This window comes from Lepisosteus oculatus, chromosome 3 (genome assembly GCF_040954835.1).
Source record: "Lepisosteus oculatus isolate fLepOcu1 chromosome 3, fLepOcu1.hap2, whole genome shotgun sequence".
Lineage (NCBI taxonomy): Eukaryota > Metazoa > Chordata > Actinopteri > Semionotiformes > Lepisosteidae > Lepisosteus > Lepisosteus oculatus.
The window spans coordinates 21,248,811-21,271,747 of NC_090698.1; the positions used below are offsets into that span (position 1 = coordinate 21,248,811).

General features: G+C 40.0%; 1 protein-coding gene across 1 annotated transcript; it reads right to left on the reverse strand.

Annotated features, from left to right (window-relative positions):
* Positions 1-626: 626 nt before the first annotated feature.
* smad7 (SMAD family member 7) lies at positions 627-22,229 on the reverse strand. The gene is made up of 4 exons (XM_006627130.3): positions 20,638-22,229; positions 19,545-19,598; positions 14,649-14,720; positions 627-1,578 (listed from the first exon to the last, which is right to left on the reverse strand). The coding sequence occupies exons 1-4, from the start codon at positions 21,101-21,103 to the stop codon at positions 1,040-1,042; spliced, it is 1,131 nt and encodes a 376-aa protein (XP_006627193.1). The 5' UTR covers positions 21,104-22,229; the 3' UTR covers positions 627-1,039.
* Between the last annotated feature and the right edge of the window lie 708 nt (positions 22,230-22,937).

Genomic DNA, 22,937 nt, shown 5'->3' on the forward strand with positions numbered 1-22,937 from the left:
AACGGTAGTTAAAAGACAATCTCCAACAGGTTGAAAAACTGAACACAATTAGAGAGTTCACATTAGCTCTATTAAGGCCTCAATTATTTAACTGGAACAAGAACCAGCTGGTGTGTGGTTCCCAGGGACCAGGATTGGTATTCCCTTATTCACACTGAAAAATGAACTTGCTAAAATGTCTACCCGTAGAACCGTAAAATACTAGTGTGTTCATATAGAATGAAAGTTATCTCCATAGAAACAACTATAGTGCTGAAACACATGGATAGCAGAAAGTATGCTACTTATATGTTATTAACTACAAAATGTCTCAAAAATATAAAAAATAACATTTTAGGCTGATAACCTCTGGTACTTTTCAGTCTGAAAAGTAAATGTTTGGACTAACATCTAAACTCAGTTCTAGATGCTGATAAGGGAGGAGTAAATCCCTGTTTCTGTAACATTAAACAGACTGAGAGTGCTCGACTCCTCCCTCACCAGTCTAAAGCTAAAAGGCTGGTCTTTTTAGCTTGTAGTGTGTTGTCAATAAGAATCAAATTAAAAGGCTATAGTGTACAATGCTTAAAGAATAGACGAGTGGAAATTACACCACTACTCATTAACAAAGAAAACTAAACAGGAGATAAATTTAAAGGTGTAGTTTTATTTTTAATAGAACATTAACTCCTTTTAAAAAACATTCAACTGGGTGACATCACCCATAGAAAAAAAACACCAATCTTGTGTTTCATTATTATTATTATTTTTAATTTTGGCATTTCTTTGTTTTGCATTTATATTAAGCAAAGTGCATCTTATTTTCTTTTTCTTGTTAACACATTGCACAATACATAAATAATGATGCTTATAAAACGTCTTCATATTTACAAGTAATAATATATTTATATATAACATAAAATACACTTTCGTTTTTTTTTAATTAAATCTTACTCATTTATTAAACAAGTCCTCAGTTTTTTCTTTTTTTTCTTCTTCTTTTTACACCCCGAACAAAGGGGGGGGTTTAGTCCTGTTCCGCGGAGTAGGAAATCTGCTGCTATCGGTTATTGAAAATAACTTCCAGCCAGCAAGGGCAGCTACTGATGAACTGTCTGGTGTAGCACTGGCCCCAGCCCTTCACAAAGCTGATCTGTACAGTAAAGCCGGTCCATGGCTGTTGTGTGAATTCGTGGTCGTTGGGCCTTTGCAAGCTATAGGCCTTCTCGTAGTCAAAGGCCTTGATGGAGAAACCGGGGAATACTTTGTGAACCAGCAACGTCCGAGAGTCTGGATTGTCCAGTGTGGCAGACTTGATGAAGATGGGATAGCAGCTGCGGTTGTACACCCACACCCCGTCCATCTCTTTCGTCAGCTGAATCCCGTAGCCGATCTTGCTGCGCACTTTCTGCACCAGCTGGCTCTTGTTGTCCGAGTTGAGCTGACCGAGGCAGAAGCCGTTCCCCTGAGGTAGGTCGTAGAAGATATCCAGGGAAGGCTCCTGGACCGAGTAGAGGCGGCCCACGCGGGTCTTCTCCTCCCAGTACGCCACGACGCACCAGTGCGCACGATCCCCCTGCCCCTGCAGAGCCTGGGAATCTGGAGGGACAAAGAAATTAGAGAGCTGGTTAATGATACTGCCAAACTGGACCAGCGAACAAATGTGAAGGAACACTTAATTCAGATTTTGTACATGTGGAAGTTGGTCCGTGGTGAAATAGTAAAAGAACAAATGCTTTGAAAATATTCCATTACATTCACTTCCTGGAACCCCGGAATATGTATTCCATGCCAGGAATGAACGGCGCCTCTACTTGCTAATCTCATCCCCACAATGTGGAAGTGTACTGCAGCTATTCAAGGCACAAAGAGAAATGCCTTGAAGTATAATATGCAGAAAGTACCACAATGCTCCAGACTGAAAACGTATATAGTCCAGAAGCAAATGCCTATTTAATTATGCCAAGCTTTCACATGGACACATGCATGATTTTGTAATAGCACAAAATGGTATGTCTGATTCAATGATACAGGCGTGTCAGTGATAGTTTCTGAAATTGACTTTTGATGTAGACACAAACAAATATTAGATATTAGAGTATTAAAAACCTAGAAAGTTATGAGAAGCTTTTTTTTCTGCGCTAACTGAGAATTATTCACAACAGATCTACATTTTATTACACATTTTACACCAAAATTTTCCCTATATTCGATAAAAGCTAGTTTTGGCACTGTGCACATCAAAATCCAGGCAAACGAAGACCTTCGCATACATGGATAAACGTTTGCATCCCTAATGTTGAAAAAAATATAGAAGAATTCCTGGAATTCTAACACGGAAAGCAGTCCAACTCCCTGGAAATCAAACAGCCACACAGCATTGTTTACATAAGCATTAGTACTTATCTGCTGTCTGAGTTTCTTATTTTTGTTGCAGGCCAGTTGAAGTTCTGACGCAAAGTGTGCTATAAATCTGTCCCAATCATTGTTTTATAATAGGTTGCCTCATCTAACAATAGGAAGCTATTGTCTGTAACAGTCTAATTATTTTTGAGGGGGAAACATGGGAATTTGTATACTGTGAAAGTCTTATTGCCTCCCCTTTCTAACAAAATTTTCAAAGTTTATTTCTCTGCAAAAAAAACCCAAAATGCTTCAACAAATACGGACAGCATTAGTCATGACATCCTTGATTTTCTATATCCCAAAATCCAATAAAAGGCCCCAACTCAAACACCACTGGCTAATGACAGGAAAGAAAAAGCCACATTCCTGAGAATAATGGCTCTGTAAAGTGGCAGCATGTACCCACAGTGAACTCATAGCTGGCTGGCTTGCCTCAAAAGGTTTTGTTGATTGAGCTCTTTTCTGGACCAAAGACCCCTCCCCCTCAAAAAAGGATAGGTGAAAAATAAAGTACAAAATGATGATATACTCGCACAACTTTTTTCTCTGTGCATAACTGCATGTACAGTGCAGTATGAATATCTACAGTTTCACTTTAGACCTGCCTTCACTTAAAGCTGCCTTGAGGATTAGAAGAACTCGGACACTGAACTGCACAGAACACTGGTGGGAAGGGAGAAGGGGACTACAGACCTCTGGACTCGATTATATTTATATCTCAATTCTTCAGTTTACCCCACCTCCTAAATCTTTTGTCCTTTGATGCATCGAATAACAATGACAAGCAGAGAACTGCTGTGAAGAAGACTTTTCACATAAAGAGAAAAGCAGTTTTCACTCAGTCCTGGTTTGATTTTCTTCAACATTTCACACTGTTGCCCCCCCAAAAAAGTTTTTTTCCAAACAAAATCCCTTAGACCGGCATTGTAGCTTTTTTTTCCCTTTCCCGTCATTTTCTCTTTCATCTTTATGGGACACCAAGCATACCCAGTAATTTTCAAGCAGACATCGGCAGAGGGAACTGTTCAGTTATGTTAATTGTGCAGTACCTCTGAAAAAAAAACTCTTAAAGCAAAAGCAGCCTGTTATTAGGAAATGAGCCAGTGTTCATTTATGGTGACGAGAATGATATTTTTTAAAAACAAAACCTTCTTTCCATAATGTAACTGAAGAAGCCTTTCCTTTCATGTCATCACAATCTACTAGGATACAGCAGCCCACACATTATCACTCACTATGTGTGTGTGTGTGTGTTTTGGAATTATCTCACACCTCATTTTCTTGAGTTTCAGAACAAATGTTGCTTAGCTGTCATGGCTGAGAACAGAAGAACATGGAGGTTACCAAGAACAACAAGCCGTTTCTGCCATTTTGCTCATCTGGCTACAAGAAGATTATTGTTTCGGGAGCCTAATCAAGTCTTATGTTGGAGGTCACCAGTGATTCTTGAACTGCAGGGTGTTATTTGCACAGTAATAGGTGTCGCCAAGCCTGTGGGTCATTAATTGGTTACCTGCAGGGACTTGTCAAGGCAGCTGAAGGGAGGAAAGAATTAGTCAGCCAGTTCGGTGCCTGTTTAAGAGCAGAGGTCTGATTGCTCGACTCTCTCTCACTGTACCTGGTGGTTTAATAATCACCCCCCACTCAGACTGGTCTCCATCCCAAGGCCGGGATGTCAGACCACTGCCAATTTCGAACCCTCACATGACAATTAGGTAGGCTGGCGTGGATTGAGGGAGAGACTTCAATTGCAGAGTGCAGAAACTTACACCGCTCCCAAGCATTTGCTGTTGGTGGTTTTGTCTCATCTCAAAACCACGACTATGCAACTTGGCTGGCTGAAAGCTTGGAGGAGTTCACTGCAGGCAACTTTGACAGAAACACCAGAACACATTCCAGAGTAACAGTATTAGATTATTCTTGACAAGAAGAGAGAGAAAATGTGAAGATTAAAATGAGATTCTAGAAATCGCTAGGCTCCGAGCTAAGCTACAAGGTTTTAAAGCAATGCAAGAAAGGTACCTTTTTCTTCTTTCAAACTTTTTCATGTATGCTTTACCTCCTAAAAATAGCAATCCAAAGTATATGATTATCATGTGCTTATTCAACACCTCCAACTCACCAGGTTTAACTGGAAGACAATTTACAGTCTTCTCTCACAACTGGTAGGTAATTTCCACAGCAACTCATCAGACCAGAGATTTATCTTGGTTTCTGTAGTGTTTAACAGACTAGAGAGCATATGACTCTCTGCCTAGATGGGATGCTAGTCCATCACAATATTACCCCTAGCAGTCCTGGTCCCCACTTATACAGCTGGGTGGAGCAAGCAACTGGAGCAACTGGGGTAAAGTACCTCACTCAAGGTACAACAGCAGTGTCTGCAGTGAGGACTTGAATCCACAACCTGTCTATAAAAAGGCCAGACTTATCCACTTCACTATACTGCTCCCAGATCTGCTAGACCAATAAAAATCTTGAAATTGGCACTGTAAACTGAAACACCTGGTCATGATATATACTAAATATCAGTTATCACAGCACGATACAGTATCAGGCTTTAGGTGGAATTAAGAGTCCACATGTGCATTACTGGAAACACACTCAGAATATATGTTCAGTAGAAAGAAGCATATTCTCTTTTGAGATTGGTTCTCAGTCCCAACAAAGCCAAAACACAGTACATGTTCCTGTGCCTCAGGATGCTGGTGAACATCTGAATGCCCTTGTTTTGCTCAACAAAACTGCTCATATTTCTTTACTTAAGCTAATGTATGCATTGTCTATGCCTGCCTAGTGCATGTTGTATCAGCATGTCTGCAACTGACAGACTTCCCACACAACTCGCACATGTGCTTTGTCCATGTCTTGGTTTATACACACATCTAGGACATCTGTCAGTAAAAATGTCAAGAATACATTTCTGATTTCTGCCGTGTGTCTGTCTCTCTCTAAGATTATGTTGTCGCTTAGTGCTTAGAATATGCATGAAGCCTGTGGGGAGCTGTTTTTTTCAGTCTTGGTTGTGTGTGTCTCTCTGTCCCCTGTACGTTACATGTGATGAGACTTTTTGATCTCTGGAGATGGGTAGTGATCTTGTTTTAGTTTGGCCCCAGTCATTAGGCCTCATTGTCCATGCGAATTACAGTGCTGCATTCTGGCTACAGACCTCATTCCACATCGTTACCCCAGTAGTGAAGCTTCAGGCAAGGGTGGGGCAGGCCTCTGCCTTCCAGTCTCACACAGTTTACACCAATTGTGTCCTCACAGCAAATCAATACCATCTTCCCTTATTCTACTTCAAACAGATCTTTGTAAAGCCCATCAATTCCTCTTTACATTCACGAAACGTGAGCTGAAGTAACAAGGACTTTCTCACTTGGTCAAAAACCAACGTTCGAGATATGACATGATAATACTCAGGACCACACAAATTAAATTCTGTATATTTTAATAATACTGGGATGGAGACACACAATATTGCCACTCATGTGTGTGATTTTGGTATTTTTTTTTAAATAAAAACAAAGTTTAAACTGAATGTTAAGGAGGTAGCAGAATATCAGAGGAATATGAAGGAATTTTTACTGACTCACTGTGAAAAATAGTATTACACCAATTAGATGTTCTGTTGTGACGACCCCACAACCATCCATGATAGCTGTTATTCTGGCTCTAGTTGCAGACTCTTCTACTGGGGGGAGTTTAGCAGAGTGGGGGCATGGTGCGCCAGACTGGAGACAGCTAGTAGCCTGAAGAAGTTAATGATTACTACTGTCTGCCTTCATAATCTGATTGTTTCTATTCCTGGACACACACATTGGCATAGACAGGCTCTGAACATGCTATCACACACTTCATTGAACCGCACTCACACACACACTCCTGCCTGGTCTGGTCCATTACCTTACAATAAAGTGCTAGGAGAAAATAAGGTTTGAACACTTCCCTTACCAACTTCAATGTCGAAGTTTTGAAGGGGAAACGGAACTTTTTCGCTGTTTTTTCTGACTAAAAAGTTTTTTTTTGTTTCTGTATGAGAGCTTACGCAACACAGAGTCAGACAGACAGATTAGAAATTAAACTAGTTATATTGTTACTTTATACATTTTTTTAATCATATTCTAATAAGGCCAACAGAACTTTCAGGTTGAACTGTGATGTTTTACTGTAAACAACTCAGGTTATGCAAAGTACCAGACTGGAACCAATACTGAAGGCATTACGGCTGACTGGAATTATAGAGGGAAATTGTGTACAGAGTCTAGAGGTCACTAACGAAAGATTAGTGTCACTAAATGCAGAACCTATTTACTGCTTTTTCCAATGTGTTAAGAACATACTGCTAAAGGAATATCTATGTAGTTCTGAAACATCATGAACAAAATTAACTACTTAGTACATTATGAATGAAGATTTTAGCTTTCTTAAATAACACCAAGTTTAGTTTCCAAAAATAAATTTTATAGGCAACATCATAAAAAAACAAAAATCAATGATGCATAGAATATATTTTGAACTACACCAAGCAAACAAATAACAATTTTTACTTAACAGAATACCATTCACGTAAGAACTTTGGAACCTATGCTTCATGATGTTAAATAATTTCTTTCATTGCAAACACATTATTGTGTTTTCAGCAATCTGAAAAGACAGAATGACTTTAACCTGATGGCCAAGTTAACAAACCACAAAACCAAGCTTGGAAAACATGCATATAAGACTGCTTTAATTATACAATGAGAAACAGAAATCAGAAATATTTATTTTCTAACAAAGCAATGAAAAAGGCTTATAATATTCTGATTGAAATAAACAAGGCAGGCTAATTGTCAAAGCTAACAGAGTTTCATAAAGGTTCAGAGGTAAGGGGAAAACAGGAAAAATTTGGAATCCTGAGTGATTCAACAAGTAAAAGCACCTGCCCAAAGCACAGAGTGAGTCTCTTCATCCAGGTTCTTGGACTACAGTATTTATGCTGCCATTGCTAGGATTCTCCAAGACTACATGCACAATTGCTATTGCACAGCTGGAACTGAGTGAGCTTGAGATGACCTAGTTGTCCCCTGCAACTTGCTGTGAACTGGTGAGCTTGTAGTGCTACCAGCGAGAGCTGCATCAGTCTGCCAGCCACAGCCAATACTACTGAAGGCTCTCTGGGACTTGACCCATGACAAATGATATAAAGTCCTCATCCTTCCTGTGCTGGTCTAATCTAGCAACTGGCAATTCCAATTTGGAGACGTGTCTTAAAAATGAAATGCAATTCCCAATTTTGCTTCTCAATTGAAATACATGGGAAATAAGGTGATGCTACTCTGGAGTAGCAAACAAGGAGAATCAATCAATATTAAAAAGCACAAAATTTTGTATCAAGATAGAAACTTTTTTGTTGGCAGTATGTTATCCTTTAGAACTGGGATTCCATACAAGAAGCAGTGTGACCCAAGTAATTCCTGAGGACTGTCAATGTGTCCTCAGAGTATTTTTTAATAGTTTCCAAAAGCCCATTCAACACAGGACAAGGTGACTCAATGACCAGTTTCAGGTCAAAGGTTAGAAAAATAATATTTTCTGTTGTTGCATTGATTATTCCATACACCACAGTTCTTTGGATCTACAAATTATAAAATTATCATAAATGTTTCGTATTTTATTGAGACTGAGACTCTGAAATGTTGTTTTTAAACTTTTTTTTCCTACGCTTTTGCCTAGCATCTCAGAAAGAAATAACTGCAATGGTTACCCTGATAGCAAGAAAAAAACATTGTGTGTGACAACCCAGGAATCCCCAATTCAGTCTCTCTCTCCGTAACTCTAAAAGTGCTTTGCCAATCCTGAGCTTCTCTTCTGGAGCTCCTGGTCTGAATAACTTGGCGTGACCTGAATCTGAACTGGGTCTGCGCCGCTACACACACCAGTTGTGAACTCTCCCATTAGCATTAGGATGGTTTGACTCCTCTGTGCAGTGCAGAACAGTAAACAAAGTTTACTCCACAGGTCACTGGCTCTCCCTACCTCACCATGTTATTATTTTAACACAGACTCATTTTGGCCAGACCCTCAGGCTCAGTGTTTCCTCCGGAGTAACAGAAAGAATGAATATAAGTAAAACAGTGGAAAAAAAAGTCAGTGATGTCATTCACCATTCTACCCAGCAAACAGCCACCAATCTCCAGTCCACAAAAGCCAACCACAGTGGTACAGCACATCTCCGACTGAACAACTGGCTTCATTGTTTTTGTCCCGAGAATGTCAGGGATCTCCGTGGGAACCTTGCATTAGCAATTTCAAAACAACCAATTCAGTATGCTTGGCAGAGCTCTTTTTGGCTTTTAAAATTATTATTATTATTAAATATCAACTTTATTTTAAACCTAGACAACATGCAAGGTACTGTAATACATTACAATGTCATATTAACAAGTACATGTTATGCATTTGCAATCTATATAAATGAATAGCAAAGGTGCGACAAATTTAACTGTGTAGACAGCACTAAAACCATATTAATCTTTGGTATTTGAACATTATGTCCAGAATGATTAGACAACAGGAGCATAAACTGGAATTTCTTACAGATCAGCAGTTGTCAGCCTAGAGATCCATTATCCAACTGGCATCATTGGCCACCCTTGAGTTGCTTAGATTAACCCAAACAAGACAATGTAGTCAGGATAAATGTATACAACAAATGTCAAGCTCGTTGACTAGCACAGTCACAGAATTCTCATACCTTCCTTCCTCAAGCCAGTAGGTGCCTGGCCATCACTTCTTTCCTGATATTAAGAAAGCTAGGTTTCCAAATTGATTTTTACAGGCTGTAGTCAAGTTTGAAGAAGCTTATTTACAGTTTCTCCTGGAGCAAGGCTCAGTTTAGTTTTGCTTCAAGACATACCCTAAAAAAGACCCCCAATATTTTCAGACGCACATAATCACAAATTAACATCAAGTATTATATATGCATAATAGCCTTTCCTGCCCTTTTCCCTTCGTTCTTTTGCTGTTTTGCAAAATTTCAAGCATTATAATGACACTGGGTGGGGAACAGTGGAAGGCCAAAACCAAAATTAACTCCCAGCCAAAAAGCCTCCTTGGCTGCATATTTTGGAGAGGAAGTGGAAAGTAATGAAAGATCCCCACTCAGTCAATTGAGCAACACGGCTGCAATAAAATTAAAGAGAACTGCCGCTGACCCGGCATTTTTTTTCCTTCAATAAAAAGAGGCACTATTACATAAAAAACTGAATAAAAAACTCTCAAGCTGTCTACTACTGCCCTCTAACTGAATTATCTTTCATTCTCTGAGATTGTTTTACATTTTGAGGAGGCCCACAGCTACACCATTTAGCCATTTTCCTCAAAGACATGATGTCATTTCCTGTGTTGTCCTTTCTTTTCCTGTTAACCCAAATAATCCAAGAATGTAACGGGGCTGAATGGATATGTTTTTCTCCATTTTTTAAAATGGTATCTTTAAGACAGATGTGTGCTGATAGAGATGTAACCCACGAAAGACAGCTGTCCAGTTTGGCACAGTCTAACCCCAGCAAGCAGACAGTCTCAGAAGGAATGCCCTTTATAGAAATTAGAGCAGGTCTTGTAGTACTGGTAACTTCAAAACAAATAAATAAATCTAACACGCAGTGAAACACCAGCATGGCACCACTGAAGCGTCTGAAATTACACATCAAGAAAACTGTGAGAGAATCTCTCGAAAGGTTACATGATGAACCATGTATTAACGCAAGCTCAAATGACTAGGAAGAGTGGAGCTACCCTGAGGCCTGGAGCTCACAGTTTAATAATACACCTCAGCCTAAATTTAACCCACAGAGGAAGCTACTCTGTGACAGTAGGCAGGCAGCCAGGTCCCTGTGCAGGTCATTCAATCCTGCTTGAGAAAGTGGGTACTGGCTGTCAGCACCAATTTTATGGTATTCTTTTACACAGCCACTCCAGGGTCACTTCAAGTCGGCACCAACAGGCATTCCACCTACGTCTTTGAACACCCCCCTCCACGCACACACCACCATACGAAGAAGACTGATCGCCATTTGCCCCTTCTCCGATACATCCCGTTAAACCAGCTCACAGTGTAACTACCTTTAACAGCACAAAGTAAGTACTTAACACTAGTAAATTAAAAAGGGGGCCTTAAAAATTAACTTTACATTAAGCCACACATCACTGTGCCACTTTAAAATGTCAACCTCAATCGCCCTTTCTCTCCAACTCTCCAAGCTTTGGCTATCCAAAAAATACCATTCTGCTTTAAAAACTGGACTGTCACTTCCAGAATCATTAAAATCCTGTGACACAGATCCCACTGGCTAGCATGCACAATAACAAAGGCCTAAATATTTACATGCTCCAGTAAGTGGAAAAAGATGTGCACTTATCTGGCGGAGATAGAAATTAGAATGGATGTCTGGCATTGAATCCTATATATGAAAAAACATTTTTCTCTCCGCTGGCATAAACAAAATAACTGTATTATTGAAATGCACAACCATAACGTGGATAGAAAAAAAAAAGTTTTTAAAAGTTTAAAGAAAAAAGGAAAATCTTATTCCTAGTATTTCTGAGAACATAAACCCCCCACACCCATGGTCTTATAAGAGCCTTCCATTCCTCAGCCTGCATGAGCCAGCCCACCCTGGCTGAAGAAGAAAGTGTCTGCCAGGAAAGACCTAACTCAAAAAAAAGGAGGAACTGGAACAGAGTGTCAGAGGCCAAAAGCTACAGGGAGATACTGCCAAGTCGCAGTCTCTATCCACTTCACTGGCCAGGCTGCATTCTGCTCCAGTCAGATGATGTGTGAGGAGAGCTTTAATGCTCCCAGTCTGGCAGGCGGCCTAGTTTGCATTAAAGCCTTTCACTGTCATATTGAGGTTAACTCTTAATAACCTCGCTTTCCAGGACAACAGCAGCAGCACAGACAGACAGGAGATTCTTAACACAGCACAAAATAATCCTAGGCTGACCAAAACCTCATTTCCTTGTTTACATACCGGCTACAGTTGAAGGGCGGGGGGCAAATTACATTTTAAAAGCTTATTAGTTTGAAATATTTGATTCACAGCTCTGCCAACCCATTGTTCAACTAAAATCCCTAAGTTCAGATTTCACTATGGTCACAGCGTTAAAAGTAATTTAAAAAAAGGCATTCTATTCCTTGAACTCTGCATCATAGATGGATGAGATCAAGGAATAGAAGTTTTCACTTGGTTGTCTAATAGTGAAGAAGAAATATCATTAAGAAATGTTTTGCGTAATAAATATCCATCTTGTTCATTTGTCTGTAAAGTTCCCTGGAGTTTCTCCCATGATCAACACAACTTACAATTACATTTGATACATAAACATAAAAGATACACAGAAATCCGCAAAATGAAAACACATTTCTAAAATGACAGAAACAAAAACAAGGGAGACTAAAGTTTCCACTACCAACAACAGAAGTGAGTAGAATCTGTAACGTTTCCAATACTTTCGCCTGTAAAATACTCAATGCTAACAAAGTAACATAACTAAGCTACATAACACTCATTCAAAACTCTTAAATCTGTTCTTAAAAAGAAGTGCACCAATTCCCTTTCCTCCTGTGAGACATGAAAGAGCACTGAACACCCCCCACACACACACCCCCAGCCCCTCACCCACCCTCCCCTTCTCTTCTCTAAATACAAAGTCTAGAGCGCAACATAAAAAGGGCAGAGTGAGTGAATTAAAAGGTCAACACGGTGCCTCCAGGAGGAGCCTGTTTCTTTTGTGAGAGCCCCTGAGGGATTAAAGTTTTCTTCCCCTGCCAGAGAAATCAAGTCCCTGGCTCCAGGCCTTCCTCCCTCCCCTCACTGAGCCTCATTCATTACTCAGACTCAGTGTGGCGCGGGCCCAGCCAGGAAGGAAAACAGGGGGGTGTGTGCATGTTTGGGGGGATGGCAGGCGGGGGGGTGCAGATAGTCTCCAGTTTAGTATTTCACAGTTTGCACTTGGTCTAAAATGTGTGTTTTGTTAATACTACAGACTTCATAAACTGCTCATTACAGAGCAGGGTGTAGCCGAGAGGGGCTGTTTTAGGTTAATGCCCACAGACTTGGCACTCTTTCTCTAAAAAGCTAACAGGACTGCAATGGAACATTGTCTGCAATGGACAGATCGGGTTTTTTAGCCACTTTCTAAAAATTCAAATCTGCCCCTCATGTTCTTCAGAAATGCCACTACCCTGTGTCTTTCTCTTCTGTGAAAAACAGTAGCTCAAACCAACAAATTCCCCTTTCCAGTTCCAGCACTATTTCAATATATTTCAATACGCCACTGACATGTGTATAAAGAAATGGGCCTTATCTTAAACGTCAGACATACCAGACTGTTGACCCCCCCAAGCGCACCCCACCCCCTTCCCTTAACAAAAGGGGAAAAAAGGGTAGTGCTTACCAACTGCCATAAAAAACTTTAAAGTGCAGTAATGAGAAGCATCTGTAATATGAACAGAGAGAGAGGGGCCTTGCTGAATTTCTGTTAACAGTGCCACTTTTCTCCTGACCTGGTCTCATCATAAATACTTTCTTATCAGCTCCTTCTGAACCTATAGAAAGGGGTTAAAAAGACAGGCCCAATGAAGTGCACACACAGACACTTAAGCCCCAAGGCTAAAGGGACTACCGTGGCCCGTTAAAGGAGCAGTCAGGCAACTGTTTTTTTTTTTAAATCTCTTGCCATACTTTTTGATTATTAGCTGAACTGCTCCCCAAGCTAGGGCCCTTGGGCAGTCACTCCTACAAGAACTGTGATTTCCTGTACCCCCCCTCACCTCCCTCCAGAACACCGCCACCACGCCCACCCCCTCCTCCCTCTCCAAGCAGCCCAGACATTGAGATGTTATCAGTAACTGAAAACTTTCAGAGCGCTCTCTTTTAATAGCTCCGGCTTCCTTGCTGCGGTATCCTGAGGAACTCAGTCCCCACCTCCCTGATATCTCTCAACCTGACCCCCAGAAACCTTCTCAACAACATCCTCATCAACAGTTATCAGCAGCGGTGAAAAACCTGTATCTGACTACACTTTCAAAAAACAACAGATTTTAACTCCCTTACCACTTCATTGAGACGACAGTAATGGGCACATGCATCTGTGACATAATACATATCTTCCTAAGTACCCTCAAATCTAAAAGAGAGGCAAAATACATTACAGGCTGTTTCACTGAGCAGTGCTAGCCATTACAAAGCATCAAAGGGCTGAATATGTGTAATTTTGTAATTAATGTTCTCTGTGTACAGTAAACTGCACATACATTTTTTTAAAAGAGAGCAGGTAGATACTGGTTATGTTTGGTTGATCAGTCCTTTCTTCTTGAACAAACACGTCACTGTATCTCTGACAGGCAAAACAGTGCACAGTAAAGTGGAAGACAAACAAAACGAAATCCACTCAAGGGTGTCACAGCTCTGAGACCCATCCCATATGGGAAGGTGGGGGCTTCATGCCTTTATTATAGCAAAAGTGAGACAATGGTAACTGCCAGTAAGCCGTCTACAAGAATTTAGGTAACAGAATCAGAAGCTTGCCGTTCACTTACAGGCTTCTAAGGAAAACTGACCTGCACATGCAACACAGAAACAAACAACAAGCAACAACAATTTTCTGCGTTGGCATCAATTACTGACGCTAGACTACCATTAAAGAAAGAAAAACAGTAATAAACGCCAGAAAACTAAATGCTGTAATACATTTCCTTCACAACTGTACCATATGTTCCAAATATTTTCCCCTCACATTAGGGATGCAGGAAGCTTTGATGTTTTACTGAACGCTATCCTTGTTGCATCAGAGAAAGTACAGTCTCACATTGTGGGGACTAAAATATGCAACAAATTTAAACGAGGTGCTTGTACTCTGCCCGAACTGACCAATTATTTTCCCCTCTTAAATACAGTGCTCAGTTCATTATCATATTTAAATTGCACACAATGTGCTTGTTTAAGCTTCAGTATTTAGCAATGTATCCTTCACATTTTCTAAGAAAACCCAATCTTGTAACAAGACTCCATGTTGGTTTCACAAGCAAATGCTGTATTTTTTGCAAAAGCTTTTGTTTTTACTTTATTCATGCAAAACAGTGCACATTGTTTTTAGTTTAAACCGATTATGTGTAGGTCCGCATCATAAACTTGTGTGCTTTTGTGAAAAACTGGTTTGTGACAACTCCAAACTAAAATGCTTAATGTGAACAAATGTAATAGAGCATGGCCTACCTGAGAGCCCCCCAGGGGCTAAAAAGTTAGTTCCCCCAGTTTCAGTGGAGGAAGGCACAGAGTCTGGAGAATCTGCAGAGAGAGAGAAAAGTAACATCATTTAAGCAGCTGTGTGCCTATTAATCACTGTATGAAATCAATGCTGCATGAAGATGCTGAACTCTAAAGTTAATTCACCATAACCTCTGAGCAGATCCTGAAAAGTATAACCACAGATGCCTTAACCCTTCCTTACTTAGGGTAACCACTGTTACTGGAAGGCAAAATGTCTAGCTATACATTCAACAGGATCTACGGCTCTACCCTTTCATTCTGATACACTTTCCAAAAAAGCTACTTTAAACAAAAAAGAGAACAACATAAACAAAATTATTTCTGTGTACAAGATCCCAATGTCTCTGATACAATTGTTCTAGTATTATGCGTGAAAAGACCATGGAGCCCACAACCCCACCATCAAAACTTTAAGCATCTCCTACCACCTACCAAGCTTGCCTTTTGAACAATACCCAGACTCACTCTACTGAACCCAGAACAGAGAGGCGATGCTGCATATTTTCTCCCCAGAAGTCTCCAGGTTAGGGCACTCTCACATGGTAACATTTCCTTCCAAGATGGAAGCATAAAATACACAAACAAGTAACAGAAAAGGGAATGCCTAAAACATGTCGTTGTGAACTTATCAGCGCAGCGTGCGGCCCATAATAGGAATACACAGTTTAACAGGATACACTTAATCAAACCAAAAACAATGAAGGAGACCGGAAATGGCCTCAGTCTTGAAAACTGTATACAGTACATTTTCTTAATGGCACTCTAGTGAACTAAGGAAGTATGCTTGCTCTCTCTCTATATATCCCTGTAGCCTAATCAGTTTAAATTGTTCTGGTACATGTTTTCAGCTCTGTTAGATGATTTAGAATGAAAACAATTAAGTGTGTTTCAAAAGAAACAACAATTATGTCTGTGGAGATTTTCTCTGGCAAATACTGTTGCTTCATGCACATTTGGAAGAGTTTATAACTTCTTGCACTTTTGCAGCATCAGATTTTAAGATGTCATAGTAAGGGTTCTGATAAATGACAGCCTTTTAGGTCTTAAACTGTAGCAACAGTAAAGTGAGGTTCAAGTGGATTCTTCAAGAGAATTACCTTAGCAATAAAATGCTCTTTCTGGATGATAGAGGATCTGGATGTGTGATGGACTAAATACAGTTCACTGCTTAAGGTTTAAACAAATCTGCAAGCTTTAAAACTTGCTCAATAATCTCAGGCTTAATTAAAAAATGTTTTTAATAAAGTCTAAACAAGATTTCCATAAAGTATATGTAAGACAGAGTGAACTTTTCACTACTCATTATTGTTTACACAACTTTTTGCCATATTGGCAAGGCTGGAATTTCTAACATCTGGATGAGTGGTTGTACCTGTGCCGTCTGGTGGTTACTTTAACTAGATGCATGGTCATATACAGTGCGCTTTGATTGGGTTCCAGGGTCTAAGGCTGGGTTTTGAGGGCTAGATCAGTGACCACAGCTCTGTGATGCCATCTTTGAGCCAAAATGTCCTAGAAAATTTGCAGGCTGAGAAACCATATCCTTAACTTCTAACACTCCACAATTCATTTGGTAGAGAACCAAAACGCTAATTTCTTTACCTTTACAGACTCAAAGAGATATAGGGGCACTTTATGCACCCCTCTCATCCCTGAAGGGCTCAACTCAGTGAGCACAGGTACAATATTCATCCTGACATTTGTTATTTCATTTGAGGAAAATGAAATAACAAAATAACAGTCAACACATACAAGATAAATCATAGTTCATCATACTTTATTGCTGGACACCATTTGAATATTTATCTTAATATTGCTATTTAAATACTGTTTTAGTTTTTAGCTTCACCTTAATTTGCAAAAAGACCTTAATGTCACTAGAATTATTTTTTCCATTCAACAGATGCTTCAGTATGACAATCTAGTCAACTTGCCCAGAAATCTGCACCTCCACCTACATCTCTAGGGAGTAGTCCATTAAATTGAAATAAACACTTTCTAGAGAAAAGAACAAGACATAAAATGAAAAAAAATCTCACAAAAGCAAACTATACATGGGTTTTGTGGTTAGGAATGTTGGTATTGTTTTCCTTAAAACAATGACAGACATTTCAGCTGTGCATGTATGTTTAGCTCAGGGTGACTGATAAAACTTTACACTCTAGAGCAAAACTGGATCCCAGATTTCTTAAGAAAGTTAAAAAATCTGGTGAGATACAAAGTTTTGTATTTTATTTGGAGATCAAGGAACAGAAAACAGCAAAACAAAGTTTTGAAAGTTGTCTAGAAAATTTTGATCCACTTGACAGTGGGGCTGCAGACACTACATTGAAGGTACAGCAGTGAACCAACTACAGGATGGGTTTCTTTGGCTATTATCCAACCCATTTTCCATTTCCAAGTAACAACAAAATGCTTCACATACTAAAGAACTTTCTTACCAAACTCCATAGGTTTGCTCTGATAAGGACTCCACAAAGCTGAGGTGCTACGAATTTTTTCACCAGACTAGAATTTAACACCTAAAGGATACGTTTTACCAGGCCTGAAGCTTTGAATTCCTTGCGTCAAACTGCAAGGACTGCCCTTGAAAAAAAATGTGAACATAGTGAAATTGCTTTCAAAATTTTGTCCACTGTGCTTCTAAAATACTTAGAAAATGCAATCAAATTTTCCAATAGTGGAGACTGACATTTCTAACAGAAATCTCTTGGGAAAAGTTGTGTTTCTCCTGACCCAACTCGAAACATGCTTTCAAATAAGCTCACCTGATATTGTTATGACATCTGTGAGGCAAGGCCGAAAATGAAAGCCCCATAAATGAGTCCTTTCTCTCCACACCCCATTGTCCCAATGTGAAGTTTTCCTGCTTTTCCTTCAAAAGAGCTCCAAAAAGCCTTTCTACAAGTTATACAGATGTTTGGATTAATCACTTCCTCACAGCTGATGGTGGGGAACTTTTATTTTCACATTGCACTTATTTGCTGACTTTTTTTGTGTTTATTGATGCTCAGCTACCGCTGTCAGGGTCAGCACGCGCTAATTAATCCGCATCACTCATTGGGAATGCAGGAGAAAAAGGACTCTGCCAAGCTCACCGGAAGAGTAGTAAAAGGTTAATGAGGCCCTGATAAGCATCCTTGAGGGAAGCAGTTTCCCAAAATATGTTTTCCTATCTAGGCAATGTGGCTACACAGTCCCCATTCACAATGTACCAGAGCTTTAAAAGCAGCTACCAGGAGAAAAAAAATAACTCTAAAATAAAAGTTTAAACAGCACTAAATAAGAACATACTGTATACACTGCCACTAGAAAAAAATGCTTTTACACTTCGAAAATACTTTTTCAAAAAGCTCACTGCAAATTCAGATCCTCCAGCGCCAATTATTTTATGACTCACTATAAAAGTGCATAACCTTAGACCTGGGAGGATCCAAGCTTGTATCTGGGTATGAATCCAAACCTGCCTTTCTGACTGTCCAGGCAGCCTTGGACAAATGACTCTATCTCTCCTGACCCAACTCAAACATTCTTTCAAATTAGCATTAGTAGATATAAAACAGCACATATGGCTAGCCAGTCAACTTTTGTAAATAAAACCATACTGAAGGGTTAAATATATGTATTAGTTTTAGATACTTTTTTTTCTTAAAACCATGTTGGAAGATATCTTGTGGTGGAGAAAAAAAACATACACAAAACGTGAAATATTTAACTCTGATACATTCAGTGGAAAAGTACTGAACATCCAATACGAAGTGGGTGAAAGTGCTAGAGGTGTGCTTTTATTTTTCCAACTCGAGACACATTAGATTATCTGTGTCACAACAGACCAGCAGGGAGGTCGGAATGCCAGTGCTAGCTGGGAAACAAAGTCGGCGCCAAATACATACCAGTCTGAACTAAGACTACAGTACAACAAAGGGCAAACTTTACAAAATGTGGATAATTCATGCGTTATCAAACTGTGAACTACACGGCAGCATTTCATGTCCAGCTAATCCAGCTGTAATGGCACAGGCAATAGAATACACTTGCCAAACTCATGTTTAGACACCAAGACCGACTCTTTTCTCTTTTCACTTGAAAACAACAAAGCTGCATCAAAGGCTGCACTTGCAACTCATCCCAAGGTGTCTCCATGTCTGTCTACTACAATCAGCAGATCCCTTCCCCAGATTAAATGTGGCTCCAAATATCTTGCCCCCTCCCCACCAAGTAATCCGCATTTCCGATTTCCTCTCAAGCGCTGACCCCCTCCCACCCCCCTCTTGCCCCCAGCCCGCTGTGCTCTGCTGCCAGTGCTGTTTATCTGGCCTGCCAGGTCACCCGCCAGCCAAAAGTTTGTGCAGACAACCACTACAGAGCTGGTGCCAGCCTGGAATGGGCTTGAGTCTTGGCTGCAGGCCATCCTATTACAGGGGCCTGGCATACACAAATGCATTCTGATTGCCCTGCCATAAATCAAAACATCTGATGGAGACTCTAGATTTTGCAAAAGAGGCAAAAGATCCTTCATACCCCACAGAGCCATATGTACATTACATGTCACAGGTAGACCTTGCTGTCTTATAACAATCGAGTCGTTATTTCTGCTTGTCACCTTGTGCTGCCTTTGAAATGCCTATCATCAGTCGTAGCAGTGGTGAATCAACATCAATAACAAAATAAAGTACAATTAATATTTCAGCAACTACTTAAAAGTCATATGAAACAATGTCACACGTTCATTAAAAATCAAACCATTAACAAAAAATAAACCTGCTGTGACAGGTTCACATATACCTCCAGCCATTACTGTTAAGGTAAAACAAATTGCAAAATAAACCAAGTTTAACTCACCAGGTGGTTTAAGAAAGTCCATTGGGTATCTGGAGTAAGGAGGAGGGGGAGACTCTGAAATGAAAAACGGCAGAGAAAAGACAGAGCCATGAGAAAGGGGAGACAGAAACTTATGATAACAGTGGCATTCTTTTAGAAAACTGTTTGTCTTAGCTGCGAGGGTTGGAGGCAGGGCAGCGAGGCGGTGATTGCCTTGATATTTAGCAGTCAGATAAACAAAGGGGGCCGCCTGGCGCCAGTCTCCTTGCTATCTGCGACTCAGGCTGTGTGATACGGGCCTCTTTTGGCTCAACTGAAAACTCTCCAGTCTCTGGAAACTACCAACTTGATCCCGACTGTCCGGTTATCCTGTAGCACCTCGTGTATTTAATTCTTAAAGACTGATTTTATCGGATTGAAGTTTTTAGTGTAATTTATATATATATATAAAATGACCTCTCTCAGGACCATCAAAAGTAATTTAAAAAATCTCAATCCTGCCTCGTTTAATTTAGCCATAATCCGATTTACACTTCGTTACAGCTGATAAGTGTGTTGAAAATTTTGGCTCCAGGGAACGTCAAAAATGCAACAGACGTAGGCGACCAAAATAAAAAGGTAGACACCTTACTTATTTTACAATTTAATGCACTGAAAATGTGACAAAGTGCAGTTCATTCTATATATTCTTACCACACCTTTTTGTTTACTACACACGGAAAAAATGTTACTTTTTAGTCTAGAATGCAGTTTATTAAACTTACAAAGGAGATCAAAGCATATGTATTACAGATTCTTGTACAGATATATCTGTTACAAAGACATTACAAGTCTTTCATACATTGGTACTATGCTTCTTTGCGTTTACCTACTGTCTTAAATTTTAATTAACTGGGTCGTTTCAGGTTGCCACCGCTAACACACAAAGTTATCGATTAGATTTTAGGTTACAAAAACTTTGCATTACGGTTTTCAGTTGTCCCTTAAAAATGTCCGAATACTGTCGCCAAATTGCCTGGCCAGACATTTTTCGACTCTTGAGTTAAAATTTAGCATGCCTGTTATCTTTTGTCACGTTATTTAAAAATACCGGAGAAAGAAAATACCAACTTACCTAATTCACAAAGCCTGCTCATATGGTGAGGATTGCAGCAAACAAGCTCTGGGTTAATTTTCCCATAAGATTCACAGCAAGATAGCCTCTTTAATTCCGAGGAATGCCTGAGATCCGGCCACCTGAATACTTTGTAGAGCAGCAAAGGAAGGGAGTACGTGTGCTGACCCAGTTTGGAGTCCACTTTGCTCGGCAGGAGAAGACAGGGGCTCCTGGCACCCCCTTTTGACTCCACCGCCTGCAAAAGCGCCTCTAATTGTTTCTCTTTGATTTTCTTCAGTATCGAATGGGTCAATGCTTTCAATTCAGCCTCCGTTCCGCGGTTAGATTTGGAAACCTTAGCCGATTTCCCCATGCAGCAGCCCCCGGTTCCATGCGTTCGAGTATCCGCCTCCCCGTCGCCCTCCACGGGCGCACGGCTCCTCCAGAGTCGCCGGACGAGCCCCGATCGTTTGGTCCTGAACATGCGGGACGAAAATAGGGTTTCCCGGCTAAAAAACGAGCATGATGTCCGCAAATCATGAAGAATCCGGGATCCGAGTCCAGGCAACGACAAGCAGCCTGAAATAATATTACGGAAAACGTAGGATTTGGAGCAGCAAAGGCAATCTGTAGCATACGCCAGTCTCTTTTATTTCTAAACCAAAATTCCACAAAAAATATCCAATTAAAAAGGCGCACGGCTTTCCGTGTAACCCCCGTTCACATTAGCTTTATATTGGGGGTACAAAAGTCAGGAGCACCTAATCAGTTTAGTTCTTCAATGATAAATACTGAAATAAAACTAGAGTAGGTTATGTTAGCGTAATACTATTCAATGCAACCAAGCAAAAACACAAAAATAGCAGCCGAACTGGAGTACCTGGACTCATCGGTATTGGTAATGTTAGGAAATAATCAAAAATCGTTACATTAATAGTTCCTTCAATATTTAAAGCGTAATATAAAACAGTACGTGAAAAAAATAAACCACAAACTACAGTGGACAATGGTAACGATAATAAAAATGTTACGAAAAGTAGAAAATGCAGAGAGAAAATACATCCAAAGCCAATCTTGTCCTGGTTTTCTTAAGATTTAATCCACACAATCCTTGATCCGATTGCTAAATAACAGGACTAGCTGAGACTGTCTTTCCCCCTTCTCTTCTTTCAAAGATTATATCCGCCTGTCTGTTCTGCACTCTTGGTCATACATTAGGTTTATTAATTTTAAGAAATCATAAGCTATTGTTTGTTTTTCCAAAGATCCAAACCGGTCTGAACTCTAGCAAATCCGTGAGTGACCTGGTGAAGTGGCAGTCCAAATTTGCAATGTCTTGTACTGAACACTTGCTTTGCCAGTATAATACTGTGCAGACCCTTCGGTTTCGTCCCTTTTTTACGAGCACCGTATCTTTTATATTTCCTTATTCTCCGTTATCCGACCTCTTTTAAGCAGAAGTTTCCGTCTCGTCAAAGAAGGAGACTCCAAATTGTAAGTCTGCACAGAGGTGATGCGATCTTCGGGAGAGAGGGCTGAAAGTGACGTGAATTGCCCAAAGTGCCCTTGCCTTCTCTCGCTTGCTTATCTCTCTCCCCGACTCTCTCCGCTCTTAGCTCTGTCTCCAGTGCGCATTGGCGCGCCCCATCACGTGGGTGTCTAGACACCCTGTCGCTTTAAAAAAAAAGTGATTGTGTTGCGCAAACAAGAGATCAAGTAACTTAAAGCCAGAGAAATCGTTCTTAGGAAGAAAAAAAAGTTGCATATTCTCAGAGCTGATGAAAAATCGTTTGACTTGGAAAATGAAAGTTGACAAGCAAAAGGAAGACATTGTGTCCGCTTTTCCATGTATTAATGTATTGCATTTTCTCGCTAACCAACATATTAAAAAAATGTTTAGTGTATGAGAGGGATTGAATAAAGGTATGATTGTGGGATCGTTTAACATGACACTTTTGATGTAATTTAGGCTTTGGAATTAATATTCGTCCTGTTCACGCATTTTAAAAATGTTACCATTATTAGCATTTCTTGAAACGTCTATACATTCAGAATGACCGATTCTAAGCAATAGACAGTGTATATATATACCATCAGAGTATACAGTATAATTGCATTGAGGTTGATGAGACTTATTATGTCAAGTAAACTGATATTTACTATAACTCTGAGAAAGTAAAATGGGTCAATATCTAAGTTATAATAAACGGAAAGACGAGTGTGTGTCCTGTGTACTTGGCTTACTTGGCCCCGAAACCCAGATACGGTTTAACCCAAGGTGGCAGATAGGGCAGTTAAATTGGAAAACATTAATAACA